We start from the raw sequence: 26,339 nt of genomic DNA, 5'->3' as shown, positions 1-26,339 counted from the left end.
ACCACCCCTCGCGCTGATGACAGAGAAGTCACGACTAATAATGCTCGGCAGTGTGGCCGTGATCACCCACCAATCTGCAAACTTTCTTTGCAGTTTTGTGATGGACCAGTGGAAGGCTCTTAGGGCTGACGGCATCAGGAGCTTAATCATACTGTATAACTTATGGCATCGACCCCCTCCGTGCTCACAGACTCTTTCTGGTTTTGCCTTCCACTAGAAATCGCGTAGCTGTGAAGCCAATAGATACTATTACCAGGAGTTCATCGGTCTGATTCCAGTGTTTCGAATTGAATGGAGAACACCATATTGGACGTCAGTATTTTCACACACCAACCTTCAAAGAGGTCATTGGCAATGGCCTATGGTCGTGCTGGTATTTCGAGATGAGGGGGGTACCTGGTTTGTTTTGCATGACGAAACTTTCCAAATCTAGCGAGAACTCTGATTTCCAACACTGGCTCATGGAGAAAAGGCCTGTACGAGCCCATGTCGGGTGGCAAGTTGGAAGTATATATATATATGTGTGTATGGTGTGATGATGTATGTAATTTTTGGAAGCTAGGCCTTCCCGCATACTGGACTGACAGTTTCCAGGCTGAAACTGCAAAGAATCTCAAAATATAAAACCTTTCGTCTGACGGCGTATGCTTCAGAACACTCGTCACGATGGAGACGCCGCGTTCGGCAAATTAGTTCGTTTTTTGAGCGGTTACAAGGTTCTCTTGTTCCCAGAAGAGGAGGATGCTTCGGCTTGGGAGAGATATTCACGGATGCCTGCGGCCACTGAAGAAGCCTTCTCAGACAATGATGATGAAGATCAATATGGCCTTTACACTGTTATGTCGCAAGCTTCCCTCCGCAAGCGAAACAGGCCTCCTCTTCGAAGTGTTTTGGCAGGTCCCTGGCGTGGCATAAAGGAGGGATCGCCGGAGGTAATTGGTTGGAGAGGCTCTGACGACAGCGAGGTAGGACACACGAAAGAATTGCTCCACAGTTTCAAACCAAATCAGAAGCTGGGGCTGATGTTAGTAGAATCCACAAAACTGGACGGTCACAAAGAAGAGCTTTGTCACTCTCCTGATCTGCCTCCTTACGTTTTCCATATATATTGGTTCGGCTATCTACACTCCTGGAATCCCTGGGGTGGCAGCACAGTTTGGAGTGAGCCGGGAAGCTGCAGTTCTCGGTCTAACATTATTTGTGATCGGACACGGACTGGGTGAGCTGCATCAATGTCAACCGGTATCACATCTATCCTCGTCAACGCTGACTCATTATGCTCCAGGGCCCATGTTCTGGGCGCCCTTATCAGAGCTTCCTGCAGTGGGACGGAGCCCGGTATATATGTCGCAACACTAATTGTGTTTGTTTTCTTTCAATTTGCAGTGATCTATGCGAAGAATCTGGGCATGCTCCTAGCATTCAGGTTCTTAACTGGTTTCTTAGGCTCGCCTGTTCTTGCGACAGGGGGAGCCTCTATTGGAGATATGTGGAGCCCCAAAATCCGCGACTATATGATTGCAATCTGGGCTTCTTTCGCCATTGCCGCTCCTGTCTTAGGACCTCTGGTGGGAGGCTTCGCCGCCTCTGCCAAGGGTTGGACATGGACTATCTGGGAGCTCCTTTGGGTCTCTGGCTTTGCTCTTGTTCTTGTCTTCTTCTTTCTGCCCGAGACGTTTGCACCTAACATTCTCAGTCGCCGGGCCCGGCGGATTCGCCGGATCACCGGAAATCAAAGGTATGCATCCAAGGCTGAGATTGAGATTGCTCAGGTGGCACCCAGGGTAAGCTTGCATGGAAGGCTACATGTGAACGTACTTGCATCAGACTGATTATATGTAGGATGTTGTCTTCGAAGCAATCGTCCGTCCCTTTGCGCTTTGCTTCCTGGAGCCTATTGTCCTTCTCATGAATCTATACATCGCCCTTATTTACGGGATTTTGTACATTTGGTTTGAAGCCTTTCCCATCGTTTTTGGAGAGAAACATGGGTTTAACCCGGGTGAGACGGGCCTGGCATTCTTGGGGATCATGATAGGGGCTGTATTCATTGCACTTCCAGCGTACGTGTATTGGAAATATCGCTGGCAATCCCACCAGATCGACCAGAACGGCTATATCTCCCCGGAAGAACACCTCCCCCCCGCGTGTCTGGGGGCCGTGTGTCTACCGATATCTCTTTTCTGGTTTGGGTGGACCGGCAACTTCGCAAGCGTTCATTGGATTGTGCCGGTTATTGCTTCGATGCTATTTTCCTTTGGGGGATACCTCATCTTCAACAGCATTTTCTGCTACGAGGCCAATGCGTATCCCAAGTATGCCACCTCGGTCCTCGCCGGAAATGATTTCTTACGGTCGTCTTTCGGGGGAGCGTTCCCCCTCTTTGCCACCCAAATGTTCCATAACCTCGGTGTCGGTTGGGCGTGTACTTTGCTTGGTTGCTTGACCGTGGTTTTCACGCCATGTCCGTTCCTGTTATACGCATTCGGGCAACGCATTCGGATGAGGAGCAAATATGCCCAGCACGGCAAGTAAAAGAGACACCGGGGGCGCTCACGATGGTCTGACAGGGCAGTCTGCTGTCAACCGATTCCACAAATTGCAGATTGCCAGGCTATAATGCCCCCCCCCCCCCCTGCATAAATTTACTGTTTGGGTGTTCCTCAGCTTGCAGAAGCCGCCATTGCTTTGCAAGAGAGAAACCCATCCCACGTTTCCCTTTCGTAACTCACCCAGATGGAATAAAATCCAACGGATTGCTGTGCGGTACACTTAGCATACATACATATCTTATGAACCTCGTTCAGCTCGTTATGTGTGATCCAGCGGACCCCAAAATCTTGTTCACAGGGAACGATACTCAACCAAGGCCTAGAAGGACCGCTCGTATCGATTTTGCACAATCGCATGCTGTACAACTGGGTATTACTGCAGCTGTTAACAGGGTTTTGAATATTCTTTTCCCATTCTGTACCTGATTATTCAACATATTTGGTAACAGAAATATCCATTAGGCGACTGAATTGCATACCTAAGCATGAACAGTACAAAAAGAAGCCTTTACAAGTCCCGCCATGTAGGGCTCCCCCACCCCACTCACCCTGTACTTGGTGTCACCGCTCGTTTGAGGCGGTTCTCTCCACTCCGATACGGCACATTGGCTTCCTCACGCGCCATATCGTGAATCCAGCGTTCACATGGCTGGATCTTCATTCCCTTCGACAACGTTGATGCCAGGTACAGCCAAGACAACATGTTTCCTACCGTGCTCACCTCGTCACTGACACTGTTTGCTGCGTATCTGCTCATGCGGTCATACAGTTCCTGGTCGGTCCACAGTTCGAAGAGATGCTCTGCGACAGCATCCGTGTCGCTTACGTTGACAAGGAACCCGTTCTTTCCGTGCTGGACTTGCAAGGGAATCCCCCCAGTCTGCGTTGCGATCACGGGCTTCCCCTTGTGCAGGGCCTCGGAAACTTTAACCTCGAACCCTTCGTACGTGGAGAGCTGCAGTGCAACTTTGGCTTTGGATAGAAGAGCGTTGAGGACCTGATCGCATGGACCAATCCGCATGATACAGATGAGTGATTTGATATGTGCGAGGTGTTGGTCTACAAATCTCAGGGCGGAATCATACATGATGGTTCCATCGGGGTCATCCACGGATCCGTGGCCGCAGATGAGCAGCTTGGGCGGGTTAAGGTCCGGATGGGCTTCTTTGAGCCGCTGGTGGAAGGTACGGTAGGAGGCGAGAACATCGAAGATCCCTTTGGACGGGTCGAACCGGGCGATCTGTACGATGTAGTCCTCTTACCAGTATGTTAGCATCACCGGCGATCGATAAAACAGGAGGCGGTCTCACCATGTGGAAAGTCAATGTTTGGCATGTACTGCTCCCGACATTTTGCATTGAAGATGCGACCGTAATAGCATGCGTCCCAGTCGCTTAGGGGCTTGTTCAGTCCATCCAGCCTGAGATTGATTAGTTTTTGATCGGCAAACAATGCAAAGGGCCAGCAATTATTTACCAGTCGGTCGTGGCAGGCATATATCCCACCTTCTCGGGGCGCACATTATTTGGCACAAAGTCACGCACAGGATGACTGATGAAGAGATCCGCTTGCTCAATGGCCTCCCACAAGAGTTCCCAAGCCTCGGCCTGTGGGGTACCTGGTGTATCAGTCAGATCACTGCGGATCTGTATATGGCTCCGGAAAATGACTGGTCGATGCGGCGTGCGCTGCTTGATCATCGGAATCAGGAACGGCAGCTGCGGGTCATCGATGACAATGATGTCGGCACCGCCCTGGTCCGGGTGAACCAAGGGGCCATGTTTGTGAAACCAGGGGAAGTACTGCTAGAGCCGGAAATGATAGGGCATGCTTTTCTAGCCAGGATACACCTGGCGGCTCAGACTGCTTCAACCAAAACCGCTCGGCATTCTCAAAGACCCAGTCACGAAGAATCTCCTTGTCCTGTGCAGTGAACCGTGTGCCAGGTGGCGCGACACCTTGCAAGATGTTATGGTTGTTCTTCGTGATGCGGAAGACCCCGGGACGGGGCTTTGGAACATACCTGTACACCGTTGTGAGCATATTTGCACCTTTCTCATGGGATTCCTGCTATCAAAGAAAAGTTTGTGTCGCCTTACCACTTGAGATCTACGCCTATTGCGTTGGCGAATCTGACTAGAGCATGGCGCATCAAGGCGACTCCACCTCCCTGCGGTGTTGCACTGAAAAAGGCTATCTTCACCTTTCGCTCCTTGATGTCACCAGCGAATTTGTTAACGATCGACCAGGTTGAATCTCCCACTGTCTTTTTGTAGTCTGAAAGCTGGGCCATCTTTACATGGAATGCAGCATCAACCTCAACAAGCCCTCTGCTACCGATCTGAGGGATTAGGGCTTGATTGGGCCCGAAGAATCTAGGGACGTCTGAGAAGGGCATTCCATTGAGCGATCAGCAAGATAGCATCAATCTACTCACCTTAAGCACTTCCTCGCGATCGACTCGGCGCGTTCGTCCAGCGTCTTGAATGGAGACTCTTCATCGTACGAACCCCAGCTCGCATTCTCTTCCGCCTTTCGAATCACCATGGGGATAATATCAAGCTCCAACCAGAGGCGAGCACACAGATCCGGACAGCGTTCCGCTAGTTCAGTCGACATGGCTAAACCAACGAACTTCTCCACATGGTCTTCTTGATACTCTGCCGCCTTGGCTAAGATGAAATCGGCGAGTCCATGCAGGTTGTTGGGAAAGCTATATTGTCCGTAGTCCAGTGGATACGAAGTGTCGCGGACTGCGAAGGCGAATGTCACCGCATCGAACAGGCGGAACTTGGCAGCACTTCCAGCGTAGATGGCCTTTTGATGGTCAGATTCTCTTCACGCATTCAATATTCATGCTGGTGGGGAAATAGCATCATACGCTGAATGGTGGTCCAGCCCACTTATATCTTTCGAGACGGCTTCTCTGCCGTTGCATCTCATAGTCGAAAGACAGCCTCCGAAAGTCATTATCGCAACTGGCGGGAGCTGCGACCGTTGCTTGATCATTGACAGCCATGGGATGCATCCACTAAATGATGATCAGGTCTTGAGACGCGCTGGGAGAAAACTGTTGTGAACTGCATTAGAGGTATTGTAAGGAGTTGTAACCACGAAATTGGGATTTTCCTATTTTTAAAGGGACATGAAAGCCGTCTTGAGGGTACTGGATCCGAACTCGTATTTCACCGTTAATTCATGGTTCTAGAAAGTCATACAAAACAATACAATGTTAAAAGCGAGCCCTTCCCTACCTCATGAGACCCCCGCACTTGTCCCAGAATGAAATTCATCGGGAATAGTACGAAACAATCTGAGAACCCCTCACCATGATCCCTGGTAGTATCTGGATAGGACAATCAGCGGCTGGGTTCATCCTGTCGCCGCGTCCTACTCGAGATATTTGTCGCTTTTCTACATTTTTACTAAATTAACAGATCTCATATTAGTGTTCGATAATTTCGGACATAATGAAAAAGCTTTACTACGAATAAATTTCTACAAGATGCGCAAGAAACTATACCAATCCGCAAGGAGTACTTTTGACTCACTCACGGCATCCGCACGTTTGCCGGACATGATCCAGTCAGTCGGCAGTTCGTCTTTCCTAGATGGATTTTGTGAATGCCAAGACAAGCAAGACTGGCTTAAGCATAAGCTAGATTCCCCAGCGGTGAAAGGCTCAGGTAGCAGCTGCCATGACCGCCAATACTCTCCGATCCGCAAAGTACATCGACAAGAGCTGCTATTCTTTCTTATGACAGACAAGAATTGATAATTTATAATTTATACATATAAAGAGATTCAAGTATATAATCCCTGTAAGTACAAGTCCTAGGGATATCAGCTCTGAGTAGTGGCCATGGTAAGGAAGAGTATTCTACTCTATCCTTTAGCCCTATGATAGCTCTTCTCTAGTATACTCTCACCTCTCGTTCAAGTATCACATACACGCCCTCTGATCCCAGACCCAACCTGCAGATCCCATCGTCCAACACAGCAAAAAGAAAACAAAGCATACAGCGACACATAGAATGACACCTCCACCAAAAACACCACAGCACTGCACAAACCCTCATTGCAGAGTGCACAAACCCACAAACCCAAGCCTCCTCCCAAAGAAGCACAAAGAAAAGCAAAAACCAATCAAAGCTTCGCCCCAACTTTCTTACTCCTCTCCTATCCCTCCACTCTTTCCCTTGCTTCTCCCTTCTCCACCTCCTTCCGCCCCTCCACCCGCGCCCTACTAACTCACCAACCACCCTTCCCTACCTACCCTAGCATATCCGAAGGTGACGTATTCCCAAAGGGAAAAAACAAAAAAAAAAATTTTACCAAGAGTCATGTTCAATGCAATTGGTTCATTCATTCATTCATTCATTGAACTGATATCTATCATTCAATCAACTAGCTCCCAGCCTCAAACTCATAGCATCTTCTGCCAGTCCGGCGTCACCGTGAACTTGCCGCTGAGCTGGCCCATCGCCCAGACCTTCTTCTCATCATCCGGGAACTCCTCGTCGCCCGCGTTCGGCGGCGTGGAGACGATCAGGGCTTCCTGGGAAAAGTCCACTGCCGTCGCGCGATCCAACTCGAAGCTGATACCACCCCAGTCCATCGTCACCCGACCCGATGCGTGAACGTTCAACTTGCCGACTCGGCCAGCCAATAGGCCGGGATCCGCAGCAGTGACGACCTTGGCGGAGCCCTGCGCGGCCGTCGCATTCTCGTCACCATCAACGATCTCCATCTCGTCTTCGCGCTTGACCGGCTGTTCGGTGGCTGGGGTCTCGGTAGTGGTGGTGGGGTGTGAGTCCGTAGTCTCGGTACCAGGCAGCACCAGGTTGGGAGTCAAAGGAGGGAATTGCATGAGGAACAGCTGTCCAGCCAGCTTGTCCTCCTCCTCTTCCTTGGGCTCCTCCTCGTCGCCTTCTTTGTCCTTCTCCTTCTCCTTGTCCTCTCCTTCCGCGGCACCCTCCGCGGCACCCGCCAGCGCCTCCGGAGCTTCAGGTCGGGGCTCCTTCTGGAAGAGGGTCTTCACGATCTCCAGATCCTGCTCATGCCGCTCGTACTCCTCGATATCCTCCTTGGTGCGTAGCAAACTCTTCGGATCGATGACCACCTCCGGCTCCGGGCTGGGGACGGCGGACTCCGAGACCGACTTAGACGGGCTCAACTTCCGGCGCACCTTGACCTTCTGCACGGGGAGCAAGCCGTCATCGACGTTCGTAGCGCCCTCATCCGCACGCGGCACATCAGTCATGACCTGATCCTCCTCATCCGTAGGCTCCTCCTTGACGATCTGATCCTCCTCATCCACATTCTCCTCAACATCCTCCCCCCCATCATCATCCTGCGCGACAAACAAAGCATCATCATCCTCCGCCTTCTTCTTCTTTTTCTTCTCCGCCTTCTCCGCCTCGGCCTCCTTCTTCTTCGCCTCCGCAGCCCCCGTCGTACTAGACTCCATATTAACACTAACCACGCGCTCCTCATGCTCATGCCTCTCCAACCGGAGGGGCCTCAACCCCCCGACCCCAATCCCCCCGCGACCCTCCAGCTTCACCTTCCGATCCTTATTGTCCACTTCATCATCATCATCACTCCCCAAATTAATCCGATCAATACTCACCCGGACCTCACCATCACTCTCATCCGAACTCACATACCCGTCCCCACCCTCCCCAACCTGCGTCGCTCCAAGATCCATCACACTCCGACTCCGGGACCGGGAATCAAACCCACCACCCAGCGCTCCACCGCGCCCGCGTCGCGCTCCACCCATCCCAGGCCCCAACGGCCCTCCCCCGGGCCCCATCATCCCACCGCGCATGCCCCCGCGCCCGCCTCTCCCTCCGCCATGCTGTCCACCACCGCGCCCCCGCTGAATGGCAGCGGCCTCCTTCAACCGCTCGCGGTTCCGCTGGGCCTCGAGCTTCTCGATCGCCTCACGCTCCTCCTTGCTGCGTCGGTTCACCGCCCGCGGTTTGTACTTCAGGGTCGGTTTGGCGGGTTCATTGCTCCCGGGCGGGCCGGGGGCGGGAGTCGGCGACGGCCGCGCGATGCTGCCCGACGGTGGGGTGCGTTTTTTCAGGGTTTGGAGGCGCTGGACCGGGGGTTTGGGGCCGGCAGCAGCAGCAGTCGTAGTCGTAGATTCGGTGGTGGGAGCATTGTTGGGTTCAGCGGCGGAGGCGGAGGCGGCGGCGGTCGTGCGGCGGGTTCCTGCTGCTGCTGCTGCTGCTGCTGCTCCTCCGCGGCGGGGAGGAGCTTTGGGTGGCATTTTTCGGGGCGAGGCGAATGCGAAATGGAAAGTGTTGTCGTAGCGTAGAAAGATTGCGGGGGTGGCGTCCGGTGATCGTAGGTCAGGGTAGGTCTCAATTGGTATAAAGCCTGTTTCAAGAAGTCTAGGGAAAGAGAACTGGGAATGTCGTCGTAGGAGGTAGAAGGATGCGTGAGATTGCGAAGTGCAGTGGCTAAACTCCCGAAACTTTTTTTCCCGGTCAACTCTCGCCCCGTCGGCCACTCGGCGGCCACGGCGGGCAGAAAACTCGGGAAGCGCGCGTCTAGCCCGGCTGCTCGAGAAAAGTGCGGGGCTGCGGAAATTTGTACCCGCTAGCCTCGATCGAGTATGGTCTGGCCCGACCCGCGACCCGACTGGTCTGCATCTGTCAGGGGCTTAGTCAGCACTCAGCACGCTCATCCCACCTTCAAGTGATTCCTTGGTTCATGGTGAATAAAGGAACTAAACCATATACTTTAAGCTGAATTAGGAGTTAACCTGTTATCAATAGACTGCATCTGCTAGTAAATTGACCGCGTAACATTGGATGCCACTGAGTCTAGTCCTGGTCAGGTCTACTGTATCTGTATAGATCCTCATCTGAAACATATATTTCTTATTCGATCACCCTAGACCTGACAGTTATTGTTTCGTCTCCACCAGATCAGTCGAATAATGACTCAGCCATTCAAGACAACAAAAACCAATCAATCCAGATACATTGGCACAATCATCGCACGGTAATGAGTGGTGGAAGGCGACCAGGCACCCCACAGGGCCGCATCAAATTCAGCTGCAGATAACGCCAAAAGAACACGACACAATAAGCACAATCAACCCGCTCAGTTCAATCGCTAGAACTATTGAATGGAATGCAGAGTGTAATGGGACAAGCATGACGATGTGAGGGACCGTGACAAAAGCTCGGAGTTTGTCGAGCTGATGCGAGGTGGTGAGGTCGACAGTCAGAGGGAGCGTGGATGTAATGTAGGTGGTGGGTGGAGGGTTGAGGTTGGAATGAGCGACGCACCCAAAGGAGCCGTCCGAGCGGTCGCAGAGTCACCCACTCCTACCGAGGTAGAAGTGCGAGGTACTGCGCACACGAGGGACAGGAGACTTCAGGATGGAAGGCCAACGGTACAGGGTCAATGTTATGAAAGGAGGGGAAAGATGCGATACACAGATAATTCCACTCGTCTATGTTAAAAGGTAAAAGGTAAAATATGTTTGCGGAAATGCAGCCATCCAGGCACAGCTCATAAGTCGATATTCGGACAAACAGGTGCAGGTGCGAATGTGTATCTGAGATAGAAAAAGCAACAGGACCGTCATCCTCATGCCGGATACAGGATAGGTCTAGCGCTTGCGTTTCTTGTTCTTGTCGACGATAGCAGCCGATGACGAAGATGACGACAACGACAACGAAGGCATAGGGGCGGCAGTAGCCACCAGTGTTTGAGCCTCGGCGCCGTTGGGAGGAGAATCAACGGTCTTTTTCACGGGAACCCCCATGTGACGACCGTAGCGGCCTTTGCGACCGTTCCCTTCGTCTTCGCTGATGCAGCCATCAAGGCCAATCCCAGCATCCTTGCATCGGCCGCAAGGGCGTTGCCGATCACAGCCCTTCTTGCTCTTGCGGCATCGCTGGCAACGCGGCTTGGTGGACAGGTCCTCTTCATCGGCAGCGAGTGGGTGAGGGTGCTGATGTTGAAGGGTCGCGGACGAGGTCGAGCTCTTGCGTACGGGCGCTGGGCTAGCTAGGACCGGAGACACCGCTGCTTTCTGTGTGACCACTGTGGGAGTCGGTTTAGCCTTGCGCACGGCACCATTGGTGGGCGTCTTGGCTGTCTTGCTCGGGCGCGGTGCCGACTTGGACCCACGGGCCTTGGTCGAGGTCGTGCTACCGGCGCGGACCTTGACCTTCTTAGACTTGGGGGCCGACTCGTGATAAAGGGAATCGTCGTCCATCACATTCTTGATAGTGTGATCATGCTGTCCATCCTCCTGGTGATACTCATCATCGTAGCCGTCGTAACTGCCATCAGAGCTGTCAAAGCTTGGCAGAATGTCGTCCAGTCGCTTGTGGGTGCGCTTCATGGCACCCGGGGGCAACATTGGGCTGGAGTCCAGCCTCTGCTTGGTTCGTAAGGGCAAATCATCATCGTCGTCATCGTCATCCTCGCTGTACTCGTCACCATCGCTGGTGGCGCCAGTCGAGGAAGCAGCATCCGCAGCGCCGCTGAAGGCATCATCCAAGGTGGATGCAGATGTGCGACCATGCGAGAAGTTTGACGCATCGCCCAGACGAATCAGCTGCATGGCCACATCCTCATCGGAAATGCAGCTCGCGATGGTTGGGTCGGGCGTAGGGAGGACCCCGTGGGCCGTGTTGCGACCAGCCGAGTTGTTGCTGTACTGCCCCGATGATTGGGTTGCGGCCCGGTCGCGCAGGCGATGTCCGTGTTCAGGAACCATCGGCGTGGCATAGACAGAATTCTGGCCCTGATGAAGGCTATACGCTTGTTCATTGTGTCCATAGCTCTGAGGAGAAGGAAGAAGTGGTTGTTGTTGTTGGGAGTTATAGGGTCGCTGAGTGGGGCGGGCAAAAGGTGAGACGGCTCCTTCTTGGCCGATCGACCGGCGCTGAGGGGAAATGGAGGAGGTGGAGGTTGTGAGAGGCACCTGAGGGGGGGCGAACAGCGGCAATTCCTATATGGATGTGGATCAATGATCAGTAACGGTCCAAGCATTGAGGCTACGTCTGGATGGTATCCCTTACCGAGCTTTCAAACTTGGGCCGCTTTCTGCGACCATCTTGAAGGATGTTCTCCATGCTGATATCTGAGCTACCCAACTGCTCACTACGAGGCTTCCTGGCGCCCGAGACAGAACCATAGCCACCCTCACTGTCGCTGTAGCCTCCATCCTCCATAAAACTGCCATGCGTGCTGGAGCCTCTGCTTTTGTTGCCCCCGCGCGACGACTGTTTGTGCTGCGATGCGCTGCGACGGCTGCGCCCGGACGGCGACATGCTGCGCTTCCGAGCGAGCCGGGAGGCTGGCCGAGATGGGGGCTGTCCATGCTCCAACATGTGCGCCGCCTGCATTGCGGGCGCCATCTGGAAAGGCTCTCCCAGACTGGGGCGCTTGCGAGCGTCTATGGGCAGGTGTCCATAGAAGCGGTCCCCGTAGCCTTCAGTATAGGCTTGCACGGGGATGACTCGCACGTACACCGTCATGTTATTTCGGAGATTCTCATACCTGGCAATAAGGGTGATACCCTGTTCATCCTCAAAGCTGACCCCGCTAGCAGTGGTATCGTAAATCCCATAAAAGTTCTTGACCGTGGTCACAATGGAATCCGTGGTATCATGGGGATAGATCTGGACTCGCATAGGTATGCGAGCCCGCACCTTAGAGTTCTCATCAAGTAGCAGCTCGAAGGCGACGTTCTTAGGCACAGAGCTCCGGGGGGAAGGCTCCTGAGGCGAGCGATAATCACTATAAGCAGGCGACGCCCCAGGAGCCGCATGCTGTTCGTACGAGACAGCCTGCATGATGGAAAAGGTCCAAAAGCGGGTGTTACCACACTGCTACTACATTGATGATCGTATCAACCGGCTGCTCTTGTTTGGGGGTGGATGGAATCGATCCGGATGGGAAAGGAATAGGATGAGTGGGGGTGGGCGGATGTTGGAAGAGGGAAAAGGCAGAAACGGGAATATGAGGGTATGGGCAAAGTCCATCCAAACCTACCACAACAGTAAACCCAGGAGAGGTTGGTTAAAAGATGGATCACCCGCGATTGATTATATTGACAGGATCGATGACCCCGAGTTGTGGTGGATGGGATGAGGACACCCCGAGTCGCAACAGCCGAAAGCGACGGGAAAGGCCAGAAAAAACCGATCGATGCTGAAAGGAAAACCAGTATGAATGTCAGCACAATGTGTTCCAGAAGATCTCAGATGATTGGAAGATCTTCAGTGAGAGAGAAGATGGTAGGAAGCCGATGGTATTCCAAGGCCTATTGAGTCCTGATGGATTGTAGACTTGAGGAGGGGGGGGGGAGATGGGTGTGGGCATTGAGGAAGAAGCAGGGAAGAAACAACCCGAATCGGTCGGAAGAGGAGGAAGAGGATTAATGACACACCGATGACAGGTCAAACTGAATTATCCAGAGTCGCACCCATGTACCAGATCCGACAGGATGAAGAAGGAAGGATAGCGATGGCGATGGGGGGAGGGAGTCGGGGGTAAGGCCGTGGGCGAGGTGAGTCGTTCTACCAAGCGCTTGGGTATGTCAGCGGTGGCATCACGCAGAGCCGAAGCGAGTCAGGAGAACAGAGTGGACCAGCACCCCATGCTGCAAGCCGCGAACACAAATAAAGAGAAGAATACGATCAAGAAGAACCTACCAGATAGATACTGCACCCAAAAACCGAGGAAGGATGAGGGGCGGAGGGGCGATGGGCGAACGAAGTCGAAGGTTGAGTTGTCGAAAGAGGGTTGGGGAGGAGGGAGGAAGAGGAGGGAGAGAGAGAGAGACAAGAAGAGGGAGAAGCCGACTGAAAGACAGCCCAGAAGTGGTTTCACCCACACCACTTCAGCAAGCTACGTACTGGGGTCGGTGACCACATACGTCTCTTCTTTCCCCCCCTTTCCATAGATTTTTATTATCGCCAACTCACAAATAATCTCAAGTTCATTATATCACTCAATTGAGTCTATTTGACTTCTATATATTCCACATTGTGAAATGCGCGTTGGTCTATTGCGTCGCAGAAGTCCCAGATCGCATTCCGTCTACGGCCCGGATACGGCGGCGTTTACGGGGAACATTGACTGCTCTCTTGCGACCGTCGGACGTCCCAGGCGGTATTTAATCTCCTTCGCCATGAGTCGCAATCCCTGCATCTCTAGAATAACGGTCTTGTCTCGAACTGTAGACAAACAGAACATGGGCCAGAGCGTGCGAAAGGCATTCGGGTGGTTGAGCCATCAGCCCGGGTCTGGCGCAAACTGACAGCGACTTCCTCCTCCTCCATCTCCACCATCCGCAGATCTCCGGCTTTGGGCAAAAGCATGTCAAGAGTGGCACGAGAATTTTCGCATATAGCTTATACACGTAGATAATCTGTGCGTAGTGACTAGCTCCGACTCGAATTTGATAAATACCACTCTTCGTCGCACGACACAAACGGAGAGGTAGAGACAATTAGAGGGAAAGCAAGCGGAGTGGCGCCGGGTTGGCTGGCACATCCTCAGCGCGGCCACGTCGAATGACACCCCCGAATCACATCCCGGTCACCACCAGACATGGTCCAGCTGCGATCCCCAAAGAAAACGATCCGATTTCGAAGTCACCGCCGGACTTCGTTCTTTTGCTCATGATTGATGCTCAAAATCACACGATAAATCCGACAGGCGCAAACTGGGCGACGAGAAGGAGTTTCTATCGCAAATCCACACAATGCGATCAGCCCCGTCGCTCATTGCGCCAATGCGATCCGGATTGTTCCTCGTTGTTTTCGCTTCTCCCACTGGGAAACGGGTTTTACTCAGACATGCAGGGCTGAAATTCCCGCCCGGAGCTCTCAATTTATGCCCACAGACCCTGGGGTGGCAGCGAGCGATGCGACCATCGTTCCCTTCTTCATCTTCATCTTTTTCTACCTCTATCAACCACAAGCATGTGGATTGAACTGATTGATGGAACCGGGGGAATGAACGAAGGGAATGGGGCAACAGAGAGGGACAAAGATGGAGATGATGGGGGCATCATTGGCTCTGGCTCCAGGCCAACAGCACCGACCAGCGATCACGCCCAATTGTTGCCTCGTTTCATGATCTGCGCCTGTCCAGGCTTGTCCTTTCTTTACCCCTCCCTCCATCGGCCAGCATGGACTACGTAAGGTTGGATGGATGAATGAATTAATGAATGAATGGATGAATGGACGAGAGATTGTCCTTCACCAACCGTCGGGTAGGCACAAGTCATCCATCGACCTCTTCCCCCATTCCTTCCCCTCCCCTCTCCAGGATTCTAACGTTTCTTCACTACTTAATTACTGTATGTATGTAAATGCGTTCTATCCGCGGGTAGAGCGTGTCCATCCGGCCGTCTCCCTTTCCATCCAGTGACCATTCGTTTCCCAGTCAGTCTGCAGGTCCCGGTGCGACATCGCATTTTCTCTATCAGTTCCGTCATCCTCCCCAAAGGTACTGGTTCCCTTCTCTTTCGATTCACGGTGGTTCGCAAGGTCGAGTTATACATTTGTCCGCATTAGTCATTAAACATGATTTGGAGAACCTTGGGGGATCGCATTGGGGGAGGAGAAATCTGAAGCGGCTAAGAAAGCATGAATGTAAAGCGCAAAATTAGACACAGAGACGAGCAACTCCGAGCCACCACCAACCGGCGCAACGATGTCGTTAGCCGGATGAGTGGGGGTGGGAAGGGATTTGGAGCAGGTGCAGTGTGCTGTGCAGCAGCCCACACCCTAACAAGTAAGGTTATGATTATAGGTCACATAGACACCATCCAGGAGGACTTTTCTTCTCGAGTTTCTAGTTGCAGATGATTAGGATGAAGTCGGGAAAATAGCAAGTAGGAAAAGACTGAAGAATCAAGTGATTGCTGTAGATATTTGGTTGTTGTAGTGTTTCTCGGATGGAAAGAAAATTGGGGGGGTCGCTCGGCGGGGCTCCTCTCTGGTTGTCTCATTGAGTCAATCAATAAACTCCGAATAAAGAAAGGATTGAGTGACTTTCGTCCTGCAACGCCGACTATTGTTGTTGTTGTCCTTTGCCCACACCGAAACTTTGCGCTCATTCAATAGTCCGCTTCGGGTCGCTCGCAATACCTCAAAACGTCGGCTGTTCCCTTTTCCTTCTGCTGCTGCCGCTGCTTCTTCTTCGTCCTCTTCTTCTTCGACCTTCCCTCCGTTTGTTCTAGGTTGATTCAACAAGAGCTTATTCATGTGTATACTTTCCCCTCAATTCTGTCACCTGTGTGAAAAGGCGCAACCCTTGTACTCTGTAAGACCGATTCCTACAGTCGCGATCGGCGATTGAGCAGACGGGGATTGATTCCCCTCCACCACTTGATCCTCCCTCCTGTATCATGATAGGCAGCGCCGGATCCGCGTCCCACCGTGGCTTCCTGGCGACGTTGGCATTTGCACGGGTGTAAACGGGAACCAGAGAACAAGGCTGAAGCAAAACTGAACTCCCAGAGACAGGGAAGACAAAACTTGTAAAGCCAGCGAGAAACATGGGTTTATTCAAGTCATTGACGCTTTCTTCATTATTCTTTCCCGTCTCGGTCGTTCACCATCTATCACTCATTCCTACTATGCGCTGGCTCCGATCTCGATCGCAAAGGCCATTCCTCCCCCGCCCCTCAATCCTTCTTCTCCCTTCTCATGCCTCTTTATACCGGGATCTTCGACAAGAACTCTGAAATAGTGATCGGTCTTGTATGAACAGCCCCATGGAGGACCCCTTCCCGCCTTGTAGCCACAATCAACAGGCGTGTTCGTCGGCCTCTATCCATTGCGACCTCCGCCTCAAATGACCGAGCGAAATGGCGGAGTGTAGCGCCCATACTGATCACGTGATTTCGCGTTCCCGAGCGGGCGGTTTCGTGTCGCCCGGCGCGTCCCCCGCCTGCGCATAGTTCAGCCCCTGCTCACACCGGCCAGAAGCAAGAATGCCTTGATGTAATTCAGAAGCAGAATCGCATTGTTCTGAAGATAAGTCTTCTGGCTGGGAATATTATTATCTATCGGCGGATCGCAAGATTTCGGGGTGGAAGAGAAATGAAGTGCTAGCGGGAAGACGCGCTGAGTGATGTCACATGGGCTGCGAAGGCAGACAAACCAGACAAACCAGACAAACTGCAGCAACCTTCTGAGGAATGCTGGGTTGACATAAGCATAGCTGGTTGTTGACGGTAACCAAGTAAGGAAGTGACCGTTTTGGGTAATACTGCCCTTTGTTGCCATCCAACCGGCTGAACTAATTCCAATTAGTGCTGCTGTTGCTCCCTCCAGTGTTTTTGTCCTGCCCTGCCCTGCCCTGCTCCAGGTCGCGCCCTCCCCTCCCTCCCTTCCTTTTCGATTGCTTCGTCGTCGCTTTTTTCAAGTCTTTCTGAAGTTTTCTATATCTTGCTCCAGAAAAGCCTCGTGCCAATCCAGTGCTTGTCCCGTGTTCCGGTCATCACTGGATCAATTCTTCGTTTTCTCTGCACCTGGTCTTGGCGTGGTTGTTGCTGTTGTTGTTTGTTTGGGGCCGCTCTTAGTATAACTTTAGCTGCTGCAACAAAACTGCTCTTGCGCAGAGCGCAGAGAAGTAAACAACAACAGCCCAAGTCCCATCCACAACCCACGTCGAGTCCTGGAGGCTCAAAAGTGAACATTGACAGGGGTTCACCATGGATGCAAAGGTACGTTATCGTCTTTTCATTGTTCCTCTTCGATAGTGTCGGTCACCTTGTCGGCCATATGTTGTCCTCAGTGAGCTGTGTACCCACGCGCCTATGCAGCGAGAAACATCTTTAGAAATCTTTTACACAGTCTCACCAGCCTCGAAATCAGAGCTAATCATAATTGTTATCTCCATAGCCCCAGAGAATCCGCGTTCGCGGCGACGAAAATGCCCCCTTCCCTGCCGCAGCCGGCAAGACCATCCACCAGCGGAACAAATCGACCCCTGCGTTGTCGGCCCTTTATCAGAACGGCGTTTCGAAGCCTACCACCAAGCGAGCGGCCTTTGGAGATGTCAGCAACACGTCAAAGCCCGTCCATGCCAGCCGCGACGACGCATCCATTGCTGCAAGGAAGCAATCCACAGCTGCCGAGAAGCCCTCGGTGGTCATCGAGAAGAAGTCCACTGTCCTAGCACAACCAGCCCAACGCCCAGGGGGGATGAAGGGAATCTTGAGCAATGTCACCAATATCACTCATGCAAAGTCCGTCGAGCCATCGAAGCAGGCTGCCAACACTCGAAAGACCCTGAACAAGCGGGCCACTATCTTCAAGGATACATCCAAGGCACAGGCCGAAAAATGCGAAAACACATCCAAGGAAACCAACAAAGAAGCGAAGCAAGGAAAAGGTGAGCCTTCCCTTGCACATGCGCCTACTGCACCTGCGAAGCAAGATGGCGCAAAGGAAGAAGCCAAATCGGATGAGGTCCAGGTTCCTGTAGTGGGAGAATTGGAAGAGCACGCTGCTGTCACCTCTGCAGTGGTAGAAGATGACAAAGAATCCTCCAAGCTTGATGATGACGTCTGTGAGGTGCAAGGTGTGAGAGAGAGTCGTGAGTCCCGCGTGGAAGTTGGCCCTGCAGGCCACGATATATCTGATCCTGCTACCAAGTCTCACCGCGAATCTGTCTCAAGCTCTCACGTCACCCATGATCGCCAACCGGCACAGGCTGAATTTGAGGATTGTTGGGACGATGAAGAGGAGGAGAATGAGGACGATGATGGATACATCACGGCTCGCTCTTATCGTTCGCGTGGCGAGAACACCACCGGCGGCGCTACGACGGTCCTGTTCCCTAAGTACACCCAGCAAGTCCGACGGGAATTAGCCCTTGCACAGCAAGTTGTCGAAGCTACGCGAACAGAGGAAGATATTGAAGATGAGTTCTGGGATACAAGTATGGTTGCGGAGTACAGTGAGGAGATTTTTGAGTACATGAGAGAGCAAGAGGTATGGATCCCTTCTAAAAAACCGCGATTGACAAGGAGGAAGTCACTAACAATACCTGCTATGTATAGATCAAGTTATTGCCAAATGCGCATTACATGGACAACCAGGCCGAGATCCAGTGGTCGATGCGCTCGGTTCTCATGGACTGGCTAGTGCAAGTCCACCATCGGTTCTCTCTGCTGCCTGAGACACTCTTCCTTTGCGTCAATTACATTGACCGGTTCCTGTCCTGCAAGATTGTCTCTCTTAACAAGCTTCAATTGGTGGGCGCCACTGCGATCTTCATCGCTGCTAAGTATGAAGAGATCAACTGCCCATCCATTCAGGAGATTGTCTACATGGTCGACGGCGGGTATTCTGCGGACGAGATCCTGAAAGCCGAATGGTTCATGTTGAGCATGTTGCAGTTTGAATTAGGGTGCCCTGGTCCGATGAGTTTCCTGCGTCGCATCAGCAAAGCCGACGATTATGATCTGGAGACGCGCACTCTCGCCAAGTATTTTCTGGAAATCACCATCATGGACGAACGCTTCGTTGGCAGCCCTGCTAGCTTTGTTGCAGCGGGGGCTCATTGTTTGGCTAGACTGATGTTGAGAAAGGGCGACTGGGTATGACTACCGCTTGTTGACTCGCGTGAGAGATGCTAATCAAGCACAGACACCCGCCCATACCCACTATGCAGGATACACTTACTCTCAGCTTCTGCCTCTCATTTCCCTCATGATGGAGTGCTGCGAGAGACCTAGCAAGCACCATGCCGCGATCTACGAGAAGTATACTGACAAGCGATACAAACGCGCTTCTCTCTTCGTCGAGGCCGAAATGAAGCGAGGGTTTCTTCTCCCTGACAACCACAAAGACACTTCTGTTTTCCGCCGGAACTCCACTCTCGAAGCAGGCCACTATTGCAAGAAAGTCAACATTTAGTGTCGTTCCTTATCCAGGTCCTCACTAAGGCTCTTGCTTCGATAGTCGAGTGCCGAACTACCATACAAGGAATCAATCGACCCACACCACGTGCTACTGACCAGAACTCTTGATTCCTTCTTTCACTCTTTACATTTCCTTACACTTTAATCAATGGACTAGGGGCGATGTCCCAAGTTATGCACATTGGACTTTAGAACCCACAAAAAAGAAAAATGACCACAGGGTCAGGATATCAGATACCAAGGGAAGGTGGAGTTATTTTGATTTTTGTATTGATCTAATGATTCGGATGACATGAAAGCCGCGCAACACATCCAGGCTCGGGAGTTCAAGGAATCGATGGCTAATTATCTCTTTTTTCTTCTTCCTAAAACCTGCCATTCTTTCAGGTTCTGCCCATTTGTTCCTCTCCTATGTCTTTTCGTCATCCCTCCTCTTCTTATGCCCAGTCGATTATGCCATGCCGCCTCGTGATGATTACGTTTCCGGCATGTTTTGGTCCCTCATGGACAGTGACCCCACGACACGATGTCGAAGAGTGTTACGCACCATGAATTTTCCCCTTTCTATCTTCCTTTTCTCTCTTCTGTCCCGGATCTTGGAATGACGTTTGCTCTTTCCTTCTCTTACGCGGCACACTTCGTTTCTTTCTTTTCCTTTTCTTCTCGCTCGACGGATTATCATCCAGGATTATGGCGCAGGTATTAATGAAAATGAATCTTACTTTTTTCTATTATACATGCTGCAGTGGCGTGCTTATCTTGATCTCACAAATCTGGTTCTAGGGATGGGGCTAGTACAAAGCGCTGTCATTGACACCAGCTGTCCTTCCGGCAGGGTCAGTATATACCCAATCCCAGGGGCTCTCTTAGACCTCCCTCAATCTCTACCTCCTCCTTGCTATGGTACAACGACCTCTTTTCTAGAATTAATCCAAAGAAATCACCCAACAAAGCAAGCCGGGTCCCCTGCTAACCGACTCATCTATCTATCTAACCGATATATTTCCCAAGAAAAGAAGATAATCCGACATAAATCCAATGTCTGCGGCACGCAGCCGCCCAGAAAGATGGGATGGGAATTCATTGATCCAACCCATTAAACTCGACCAACCTCTTCACGACCTCAATCACCTGGTCCGCCAGGGCGCCGCTAACACCCCCCGACCCAAACCCAGAGGCAGAAGCAGGCTGATCGATCCTACCGGCAATCACCTCGTCCAGCATCATGCGCAACCGGGACACGAGGACGCCGATGCGCGCCCAGCCGCGCAGCCGCAACCACCCGTCGACGATCAACCCGCGCCCCGTGGTATCGAGGTCGATGGATCCGCAGAAGAGGAGGAGGGAGAAGGCGTTAAATGCTATATTGGCAATATTAGCAGCCGAACCAACACAAACCCAAACCCCCCACCCCCCAAAATTATGGAAGATAGGGGGAGAAAATTTTGGGGGGGGGGGGGGGGGAGCAAAACTTACGAGTCAAGTCCCGTACAAACACCTTACTCGTCGCCATCTTGGTGAAGTAGCTCAGGTACGCGGCGCCGCTGGGGTAGTTCTGGGCGGAGAACAGCAGCGAGCTCGGGTGGATGAAGACGCGGCCGTTCTCCTGGTTGAAGTACTTGATCGTGCGGGCGTCCGGGTCGATCTCGACGGTGCCGGTGATGGAGGCGGCGAATTTCTTGTCGGGGAAGGAGATCTGCGCGATTTGCGGTTGGAAGGCGCCTGCGATGAGGGCGCGGAGGAGGGGTTTGTTGGCTGTGTTGCGGTTCCAGTTGTTGTTGTTGTTGTTGTTGTTGTTGTTGTTGTTGTTGGCGCTGCGTGGGGAGGATTGGGGTTGGGGTTGGGAAGAGGAGGAGTAGTCGACGGGGAGGAGGCCGGCGTCTTTGAGGGAGGTGAGGAGTTGGGCGCGGTTGGAGGAGATGTCGCGCAGGGTTTGATGCGAGAGGAAATTGGCCATGCACCAGCTCTGGGTTTGCCAGTAGCCGTGGGCTTGGACGCGGTCGGACCATTGTTGGTAGGCGAGCAGGTCGGTCAGGAGGTCGCCGTCGTTGGCACCCTTGGTGAAGGCGGCTTTGGCGGCGGTGGCTTCCTCGCGTCTGTCGCGCGGGGAGACGAAGGGGCTCTTGACCGTGAGGATGGCGGAGATGGTCACGCAGGCGTCGATGCAGCCGAAGATCGAGCCGTAGACCATCAGTTTGGCGCACCGGAGGTCCGCCGGGATCATGGAGAGGTAGCGGCCCAGCGCTGTGAGCCGGTCGTGGTCGAGCGCCCCGACGCGGTGCAAGAAGTCCAGGGCGCCCTCGACGGCGGTGCTCTCGGGTGGCGTGATGGTGTTGGCGAGGAAGTGCGCGACGTCGCTGATGCCTTGCATGGCTTTCACGGACAGGCAGAGTTGCTCCAGCGGTACGCGCCGGATCTCCGGGTCAGGTCGGTGAGGCATGCTCGTCTCGGCCTTGCGTGTGTAGAGCTTGTAGCATGTTCCTGCCCTGACACGACCGGCACGTCCGCGGCGTTGCTTGCAGGCTGCTTGCGAAGCCCACACCTCTTGCAGCCTGACAATGTTGTCTCGCGGGTCATAGCTCGTCTCTTTCACGCGGCCGGTGTCAATGACGGCCACAATGTCTTCGATGGTGATGGATGTCTCGGCGACGTTGGTGGCAGCGATGACTTTGCGCATGCCTTTGGGGGCACTTTGAAAGACACGGCGCTGCTCAGCTGGTAGAAGAGATGCATGGAGAGGTAGAGGATGAGTATTCGGGATTCTTCTCACAGCCTTGAGGCATCTTTCGATCTCCATGGTACCGGGCAAGAAGATCAGGATGCCCCCGGGCTGATCGCCCAGCTGGGCATCGATATATCGGACGGTAGAGGCAATCAGCTCGTAGTTGATGCCCATTCCGAGGCTTCGTAGGACCTTGCCAAGGGGCTCGTCGGACTGCTGCGAGGATGGAGCCTCCTCGTCGAAGTCCCGCTCTGTGAGCTCGGGATAGAACCCAGTGTCACGGATGACATCGTCTAAGTAGTAATCGTCGACAGGGAAAGTCCGTCCCGGGATGTTGACCAGACCAACCGACTCTCGGCCGCCGAAATAATTGATGAAGATTTCTGCGTCGAGGGTTGCACTCATCAGAATGACTTTGATATCCTTGCGGTGGCGCAGAACGTCTCTGAGAAGAGCTAGGAGGAAGTCGGTATCGAGACTGCGCTCGTGCACTTCATCCACGACGACGTGAGTGACATCTGAGAGAGAGCTTGCAACATTGCCCTCCGGGCCACTGCCCGACTGCATGCGACGGAGTAAGACACCCGTCGTGACGAAAGTGATCTTTGTCCGCCCTGACTTGACCTTCGACTCTCCTCGAATGATGTATCCTACCTCGTCGCCGACGGGTGTGCATCGCTCGTCGCTGACTCGATCCGCTAGGCCCAAAGCAGAGATCCTACGCGGCTGGGTACAGATGATGTTCGCGGCAGCGCCGAGGTCCCTCTTGATTAGGTCGTCGAGCATGAATTGAACGGATTGGGTACTCTTTCCACTACCGGTCTCTCCGGAGATGATCGTAACTTGATGTGTGTTCACAGCATTGATGATGGCTTCCTGGGTGTTCCAGGCCGGGAGCGACTGGCGCTTTCGAAGCATGGCCTGCTGGTCTTTGGTTGACTGCCTCGCTTCCCAAGACTCACGTAGCGAAACGCTTTGCGGTGTCCCTGGTTGCCACTTGACCTCATATCCTCTCTTGCGCGATGAGCGCACGGGAAGGTTCGAGGTGGTCCCGGCGGGGGCCAGGGGAGCTGTCACCGTCGAGATGTCGCGCAGCTTCCCCGGATTCTCCATAACTGAGGGGAGATTGGTCTCCAGCCAATCCAGCATGTTATAGATCATAGGCTCTCCTACGAAATTCTCTTCGGAGTACTGAACCACCTGACGTATCGCACTAAGACGTATATAGGCAGGAATACCTTTCGCCTGGATAGAGATGATCGGCGGAGAAGATGGATAATGCGTCGAAGGTCGTTGGAACCGGAAAGTCAACGGCTCTGGCAAGTCGGGGTTTTCACCCTTGATCTCACAGACCTTGTCAGAAGCCCGTATATACCTATCCCCGAAAATTGCCTCGAGTGTTTCTTGCTCCTCTGCCCATAAATCATCCTCACCGGAAGAAGCAGGCTCAGCTGGAGCATATCCGCCGTGGACCAATGTATTCTGGAGAATCTCCGCTGAAGCAAGCTCATCTCCTTTCTTGCTGTCCAGAGTCCGCGTGCAGAGATCGGCGGGATAGCCCATAGCAGTGAGACGTTTGATCTTCGCCTCTCTGGCAAGGTCATCACTTGCAAGGCTCACGCCCGCCGAATAGCCCTCAGGCAAACACCAGCGAGGCAGATCGTCTTCCGGCACGTAGATGAGAAGCCATTCAAGAACCTCTTCACGGTCTTTACAAGTGCCGACAGCCTCCTCGACGTGGCTGCGTCGAAAGCCGAGACGAGTGAGCTCGTCGACAATGGCATCACGTTCCTTTTGCGGAATCTCCACCCCGTAGGGGTTCCAGATCGCATGCTCTCGCAGCATACCCTCAATCTCACGGCGGATCTTGCCGCCAAGATCAACCTTGGGCGCACGCGACCAGATGTTCCGTCCCTTGTTCTGCCCACCACTGCTGGAACCCAGTCCCAGATCGACCGTCGTCTCCGCTGCCTTGGCTGCCTGGAGCTTCTCCCGTTCCTTGCGCTTCTTCTCCAAGTCCGCCGCGGCGCTTTCGCGCTCCAGCTTCGCCAGAAACGGGTCAGCTTCGTACATCCAGCCTTTCCCTTCCCTGGAGTCCGTCGCCTTGAGATCCGTGAAGTCCTCGCGCCAGAGCTTCTTATATGTGGGCGGCATCATCATGTGGAGATTCTTCATATTGCAGACTCGGTACAACGTATACGCCGCGGCGAAATGTCGAGCCTCGAGTGCGGTAGGCTGGGCGGCGAGGTGCTTATGCGACGGGGGCAGCTTCATCGGAGGAAGTACGATCGTTTCGCGAGTCTTCGGGTCAACGCGCTTCAATATCACGCTGGAGACGAACCCCTCTGAGACTTTAATCTATTGCAACGTTCGCAGTCAGATCCAGGTCCGTCGAATCGGCTCAAACATGAGACTGCGCGCCCGCTGGCAGCACGCAAGAGTGTGAGGGGGGTATATAGTTCCTGGGAGCCCAAAGAAAGGGCCCAGATACACACACAAAACTCACCATCGTGTATTCCGGCTTCTCCCACTTCTGCTTTTGACAATGCTCCGCGAGCATATTTACAGGCAGTTTCCCGGTCCATGAAGCTCCTCCAATGACCTCCTTGACCGAAGGTTTCTTCTGCTCGTCGGTCGTGGTCTGCGCTTTCTTCGCCGTCTCAGCCGATCGCTCGGCCGCGGCTTTGGCCTGCTTCGTCCCCGGTTTGGGAGCGCCTCCCCGGTTCTCGGACTTTTTCTTGGGGGCCATGTTTGTTGGTGTTTCTTTGCTTGTTCTCGAGAGGAGGGGAGGGAGGAGAGGGAGGAAGGGGATGCCCCTCTTGTAGGCGAAGAAAAAGAACTTGTCGTGGCACGGGGACTTAACTTTGGTTGCTTGCTGGTTGATAATAATTAATTGATTGATTTGACTTAACTAATTGTTTGTCCCGCACTTTGACCGCTTTGGCCGAGTTGGTGTCGCTGCGGGGAGCATTTTAGGTTAAGTTAACTCGGGTTGTGCTCTCCGCATCTACTAGTTAATACTACGCTCTCATGATTTCATTGCGACCACAGACACAAGCAAGCAATGGTGACTCGCCCATGATACTATAGCTCTGCTGCCATGTCCGAGTCATCGGGTTATAGAGCAGACAGTTCGGGGGATGGGAAGGAGAAGAAGAATCCAGTCAAGCGAGATGCCTGTATGTCCGAACTCGAGCGCTGCGCTGTGCAAGCGATTGCGATTGCGATTGCGATTGCGCTGTTGATGCCATTTCCCCCACCCTCACCTTCCTCCTCGCAATACATCCCAGCGCATACAGAGGAAGCTCAAGAAAACAATCACTAACATGTTCTAATCCAACGCCCCCACAGTCGCGGAGCTAATGTCCATGAAGAGCAAGCAGCGCAAATCCACCACCACCACCACCACCACCACCACCACTCCAACCCCAACAAAACGAAGAGCCATCGGCGGACCCCGCGATGGACTCGGCGCCTACATCGCCAACCCAACCGCCTACCCCTCTAGCACCGTAATTTACCACAACGACGACTTCGTCGCGGTCCGCGACCTCTTCCCCAAATCCACACTACACCTGCTCCTCCTACCCCGCGACCCCACCAAAATGCGCCTCCACCCGTTTGACGCCCTCTCCTCCTCCTCCGACGGCGGGGCGTTCCTGGACAAGGTGCGGGCGGAGACGCAGCGGCTGCGCGCGCTGGCCGCGGGCGAGCTGCGCCGGATGCACGGGCGGTACTCGGCGCAGGAGGAGGCGCGGAGGGCGGCGCTGGACCGCGACCCCCCGCCGGTGGAGCTGCCGCGCGGGCGCGACTGGGAGCGCGAGATCATGTGTGGGATCCACGCGCATCCGTCCATGAACCACCTGCACATCCATGTCATCTCCGTGGACCGCTACAGCGACCGGCTGAAGCATCGGAAGCATTACAATAGTTTCTCTACGCCGTTCTTCGTGCCTATCGAGGACTTTCCCCTCGCGAAAGATGATCCCCGGCGGCGGCCGGATGAGATGGGGTATCTGCGCCGGGACTTTGTCTGTTGGCGCTGTGGGCAGGGGTTTGGGAATCGGTTCACGGAGCTCAAGGCGCACCTTGCGGAGGAGTTCGACGCTTGGAGGCGGTTATAATATTTTTT

General features: G+C 53.4%; 7 protein-coding genes across 7 annotated transcripts; 3 read left to right on the top strand and 4 right to left on the bottom strand.

Moving 5' to 3' along the window:
- Positions 1 to 644: 644 nt before the first annotated feature.
- On the top strand, positions 645 to 2,535 carry ASPACDRAFT_32923 (MFS transporter; the record flags this gene model as incomplete). The annotated part of the gene is made up of 3 exons (XM_020199918.1): positions 645 to 993; positions 1,315 to 1,784; positions 1,843 to 2,535. 3 exons carry the CDS (start codon positions 645 to 647, stop codon positions 2,533 to 2,535), a joined length of 1,512 nt encoding a protein of 503 aa, XP_020053466.1.
- A 532-nt stretch (positions 2,536 to 3,067) lies between these two features.
- ASPACDRAFT_1858587 (uncharacterized protein) lies at positions 3,068 to 5,571 on the bottom strand (the record flags this gene model as incomplete). Its single annotated transcript, XM_020197623.1, has 7 exons — positions 3,068 to 3,809; positions 3,863 to 3,972; positions 4,029 to 4,306; positions 4,356 to 4,575; positions 4,652 to 4,927; positions 4,990 to 5,369; positions 5,434 to 5,571. 7 exons carry the CDS (start codon positions 5,569 to 5,571, stop codon positions 3,097 to 3,099), a joined length of 2,115 nt encoding a protein of 704 aa, XP_020053465.1. The 3' UTR covers positions 3,068 to 3,096.
- Positions 5,572 to 6,978: 1,407 nt separating this feature from the next.
- ASPACDRAFT_62830 (putative DNA-directed RNA polymerase III RPC4) lies at positions 6,979 to 8,832 on the bottom strand (the record flags this gene model as incomplete). The annotated part of the gene is made up of 1 exon (XM_020203829.1): positions 6,979 to 8,832. One exon carries the CDS (start codon positions 8,830 to 8,832, stop codon positions 6,979 to 6,981), a length of 1,854 nt encoding a protein of 617 aa, XP_020053464.1.
- Positions 8,833 to 10,188: 1,356 nt separating this feature from the next.
- ASPACDRAFT_62829 (putative C6 finger domain protein) lies at positions 10,189 to 12,388 on the bottom strand (the record flags this gene model as incomplete). Its single annotated transcript, XM_020203828.1, has 2 exons — positions 10,189 to 11,541; positions 11,612 to 12,388. The coding sequence occupies 2 exons, from the start codon at positions 12,386 to 12,388 to the stop codon at positions 10,189 to 10,191; spliced, it is 2,130 nt and encodes a 709-aa protein (XP_020053463.1).
- A 4,880-nt stretch (positions 12,389 to 17,268) lies between these two features.
- Positions 17,269 to 19,480, top strand: ASPACDRAFT_53922 (cyclin family protein; the record flags this gene model as incomplete). The annotated part of the gene is made up of 4 exons (XM_020202812.1): positions 17,269 to 17,280; positions 17,459 to 18,553; positions 18,622 to 19,161; positions 19,211 to 19,480. 4 exons carry the CDS (start codon positions 17,269 to 17,271, stop codon positions 19,478 to 19,480), a joined length of 1,917 nt encoding a protein of 638 aa, XP_020053462.1.
- Positions 19,481 to 20,565: 1,085 nt separating this feature from the next.
- On the bottom strand, positions 20,566 to 24,956 carry ASPACDRAFT_33136 (RNA helicase; the record flags this gene model as incomplete). The annotated part of the gene is made up of 3 exons (XM_020199937.1): positions 20,566 to 20,846; positions 20,962 to 24,565; positions 24,714 to 24,956. The coding sequence occupies 3 exons, from the start codon at positions 24,954 to 24,956 to the stop codon at positions 20,566 to 20,568; spliced, it is 4,128 nt and encodes a 1,375-aa protein (XP_020053461.1).
- A 613-nt stretch (positions 24,957 to 25,569) lies between these two features.
- Positions 25,570 to 26,331, top strand: ASPACDRAFT_62826 (DNA 5'-adenosine monophosphate hydrolase; the record flags this gene model as incomplete). The annotated part of the gene is made up of 1 exon (XM_020203827.1): positions 25,570 to 26,331. The coding sequence occupies one exon, from the start codon at positions 25,570 to 25,572 to the stop codon at positions 26,329 to 26,331; it is 762 nt and encodes a 253-aa protein (XP_020053460.1).
- Positions 26,332 to 26,339: the final 8 nt, after the last annotated feature.

The sequence above is a fragment of the Aspergillus aculeatus genome (genome assembly GCF_001890905.1).
Source record: "Aspergillus aculeatus ATCC 16872 unplaced genomic scaffold ASPACscaffold_14, whole genome shotgun sequence".
Taxonomy (NCBI): Eukaryota; Fungi; Ascomycota; class Eurotiomycetes; order Eurotiales; family Aspergillaceae; genus Aspergillus; species Aspergillus aculeatus.
The sequence above is the reverse complement of the archived record's forward strand: the minus strand, read 5'-3'. Positions and strand labels throughout refer to the sequence as shown.